Source organism: Pieris napi, chromosome 10 (genome assembly GCF_905475465.1).
Source record: "Pieris napi chromosome 10, ilPieNapi1.2, whole genome shotgun sequence".
Classification (NCBI taxonomy): domain Eukaryota; kingdom Metazoa; phylum Arthropoda; class Insecta; order Lepidoptera; family Pieridae; genus Pieris; species Pieris napi.
Window position 1 is genome coordinate 1776114 of NC_062243.1, and position 3212 is coordinate 1779325.

General features: G+C 31.8%; 1 protein-coding gene across 1 annotated transcript; it reads left to right on the top strand.

The window, feature by feature from the left end:
• The first annotated feature begins 472 nt into the window (after window positions 1-472).
• On the top strand, window positions 473-2136 carry LOC125052831 (dynactin subunit 6). The gene is made up of 4 exons (XM_047653846.1): window positions 473-641; window positions 713-883; window positions 1266-1438; window positions 1874-2136. The coding sequence occupies exons 1-4, from the start codon at window positions 631-633 to the stop codon at window positions 2086-2088; spliced, it is 570 nt and encodes a 189-aa protein (XP_047509802.1). The 5' UTR covers window positions 473-630; the 3' UTR covers window positions 2089-2136.
• The last annotated feature ends 1076 nt before the right edge of the window (window positions 2137-3212 follow it).

Below are 3212 nucleotides of genomic sequence, written 5' to 3' on the forward strand. Positions count from 1 at the left end.
ATCACTTCGACCCTTATACGTATGAGGGTGGGCCATGCATGCATTCCTTTGCATTTGGCAAGGCTTAATATTTTGCCTAACGATATTTGTGAGTGTGGCAATGACGTTGGGGATTTTAATCATATATTCTTCGCCTGTACTCGACATGACCGTTCCGCTTTTATTTCCTCACTTTTATCCATTAAAATTCCTTTCCCTACATCAATTTCTGTCCTATTATCTAATATAAATATTGATGTATATAGAATGTTAGCCAGTTTTATTTTTCATAACAATATAAAATTATAACCATTTATGTACTTATATAATAAATTTATCTGATCCTTTTCCAAATTCCGCTCCAATTTCCAATCCAATAAAATATATCTAATATCGCACTTCCTAACTTTTTTACATGGCTGACGCACAAACCGTGCAGGCCAAGAAAGGGAAAAAAAAAAAAAAAAAAAAGAATACTGATGTCAATTGTCAGATTGTGCAGACTGCAATTGCCAATCGCTAATGTAATGAATGAGTAATGATCAAATAAACTTTATAAACAATCAAACTTAATCAAAATTAACGTTTTTGATATTTTAACTATATTAATTTACATCGCTCATATCTAGGTGCATAGAACATAAAGACATCATGTCTCATAAGTAAGGATTTCATTAAAAAAATATTTTTATGTTACATGAAGGTAATTTTTGTCGTTACTTTTATATTTTAGTATAAAAATTCTACCAGGAGCAACAGTTTGTGAAGACTGTACCTTAGAAGGTGATATAACAATCGGTGGAGGCACTGTGATACACCCAAGAGTAACTATCATCGCAGAAGGCGGACCTATAATTATTGCTGAGTACTGTATTATAGAGGAATACTCTACTATAATACACAAGTAAGTAACACAAAAAGTTTTTAGACTTCAGAACTACATCAACAGAAAGATGTCAATATATCCATAGAATTACATTATTTATATAAATAAACTAAGGCATAGGTGAACACCTTATTTTTATCCTGTAAATGTGCTTGTATATTTGTACTCTATATGAATAATATGTTCTTGGATAAAAATGAAAGACAAAATTGATTACTTTAACACAAACTTAAAATATCTTTATTCATATAGGTAACCAAGTACACTTATCATGTGTCAACAGAAAATATTTTAAATTGATCTTAAGTTTACATTTACTACTAGAGCAAAAAACTCTCAGACGCTTTAGATTTTATTGTTTGTGTAAACCTTGGTTTGATTAATATTCTGTTTTTTTCAGAAAGTCAGATAAACAAGAGAATCCTCCCAAAGCACTATTCATTGGTGCTCATAATGTATTTGAAGTTGGCTGCAGGTTAGAGTCGATTTTTGGCCACATTGGAGAATACAATATTTTTGAGTGTCGGTCTTTTGTTGGGGCTGATGTCAGAATTGGCAGTGGGTGTGTTGTTGGTATGTTCATACTAATCTAAATCAAGTACTGTATACTGTTAGACAACCTTATTTTAAAAGAAAAACTTGTGAAAAAATAAATCTTCTGGTTCAAACATTTATATACTATATAATGAATTTAGATAATTTACATTAATGTCCTGACATAATCTATAAAAGCTTACATAAAAATAGTGTGCATCTTTATAACTGTAACACTGAATAAAGTAATGCAGGCATTTATAATATTAAATTCAACCATATAAGATATTAGATAAACAGCATTTATCTTATGTCTTAATATGTATGTCAATAGTCGAAGTTCTTGGCAAGGACTAGTTATTTTTTGTCTCTAAATTTTTTACTCCAAAAATAAAATTGTGCAATGCTTTTTTCTCTTTCAGATTATTGCTATCACTAAGTATTATGAACAGATGCTTAAATCTTGATTTACAGGTGCAGCATGTTGTTTGACGGCACAACAAACATTAGCTGACAACACAGTAATATGGGGCTCTCAACATCACATTAGAGAAGCATTAGAAAAACAACCATCTCAACTCCTACAGCTTGATTTTCTTAGCAAAGTGATGCCAAACTACCACAGACTACGAAAACCAAATGTTCATAAACGACAACCATCCAGACAGTCTTCAGAGCCTGCAAAATAAGTCTCAATGTAAATTATTTATTAATGTATTAAAAAAGTTGCATACATATTACATTCATATTTGCAAAAATAATCTATTAACACTGCTTAAAATATAAATTATTCTCTATATACTTATTTTATTTCTCTGAATCCCAATTACATGGCGTGTTTCATATACAGAAGTGATTTTATTTTTTCATACATATTAAGTGAGATGTGGCCTATTGGAGGGTACGCCTGTCCAGGAGATGTCTCTTCAACCGCCGCTTGAATAAACCCATATCATCTAAATATATAAAGCAAAGTCGTGTTAGTTACACCACTTATAACTGAAGATCGGCTGGACCGATGTTAGTTCTCTTTTTTGTTGGATTTTTCTCCGCTTCGCTCCGCATAGCATAATAAGTAATAAAATATCGGAACAGTTGTCGAATGACAATAAATTAATTAATTAATTTTACTAATGCAAATGTGCTGCCATCTGCTGACAAAACTACGCATCATTTGAATTCGTGTCAGTTCAAGAAATTCCGATCTTGAGGTGTATGAGGAGATGCATAACCAGGCTTTGATCTTGACATGTGAACCTCATCAAAAAATGTTGTATATAGAAAGTGATTAAGCGCAATATTGGCGCTAGAGAGAAGAAGCCTAATGTGTAAAACTGCCATTCTTCTTTCGCAATGGCGAGCAAGAAAACATTTCTGTATTTGCAAAAAAATTGTATTAATGAAATCCTAAATTAAAGTTAACATTATATTATGAGACTGTTAGGCGGAACGAAGTTAGCCGGGTCAGCTAGTACCTATTGTCTAAAATAATGATACAACCTTAAACAAATATTGTATCTCGAACCTACCAAACCGTGGATACAAATTATATTATAAAACCTTGCCATCTCACCATAGTAATGGTAGTTGCTTAGAATAATAAGACTTAGATGGTAAAATATACAATGAGTAATCACAGATTTTATATGAACTGTTAGATTTTTTTTTTTAAATTATTAATCATACAATCAGTCTTTGCGACTATAAGTAGATACGTTGAGAGCTTATTGACGTGTTAGGCGCTACTCCCAGCGGAGCCTGCCTATTCTTATTTAAACTCAGTCTGTTGGGTTGTCCTGATCAAAAATGTCTC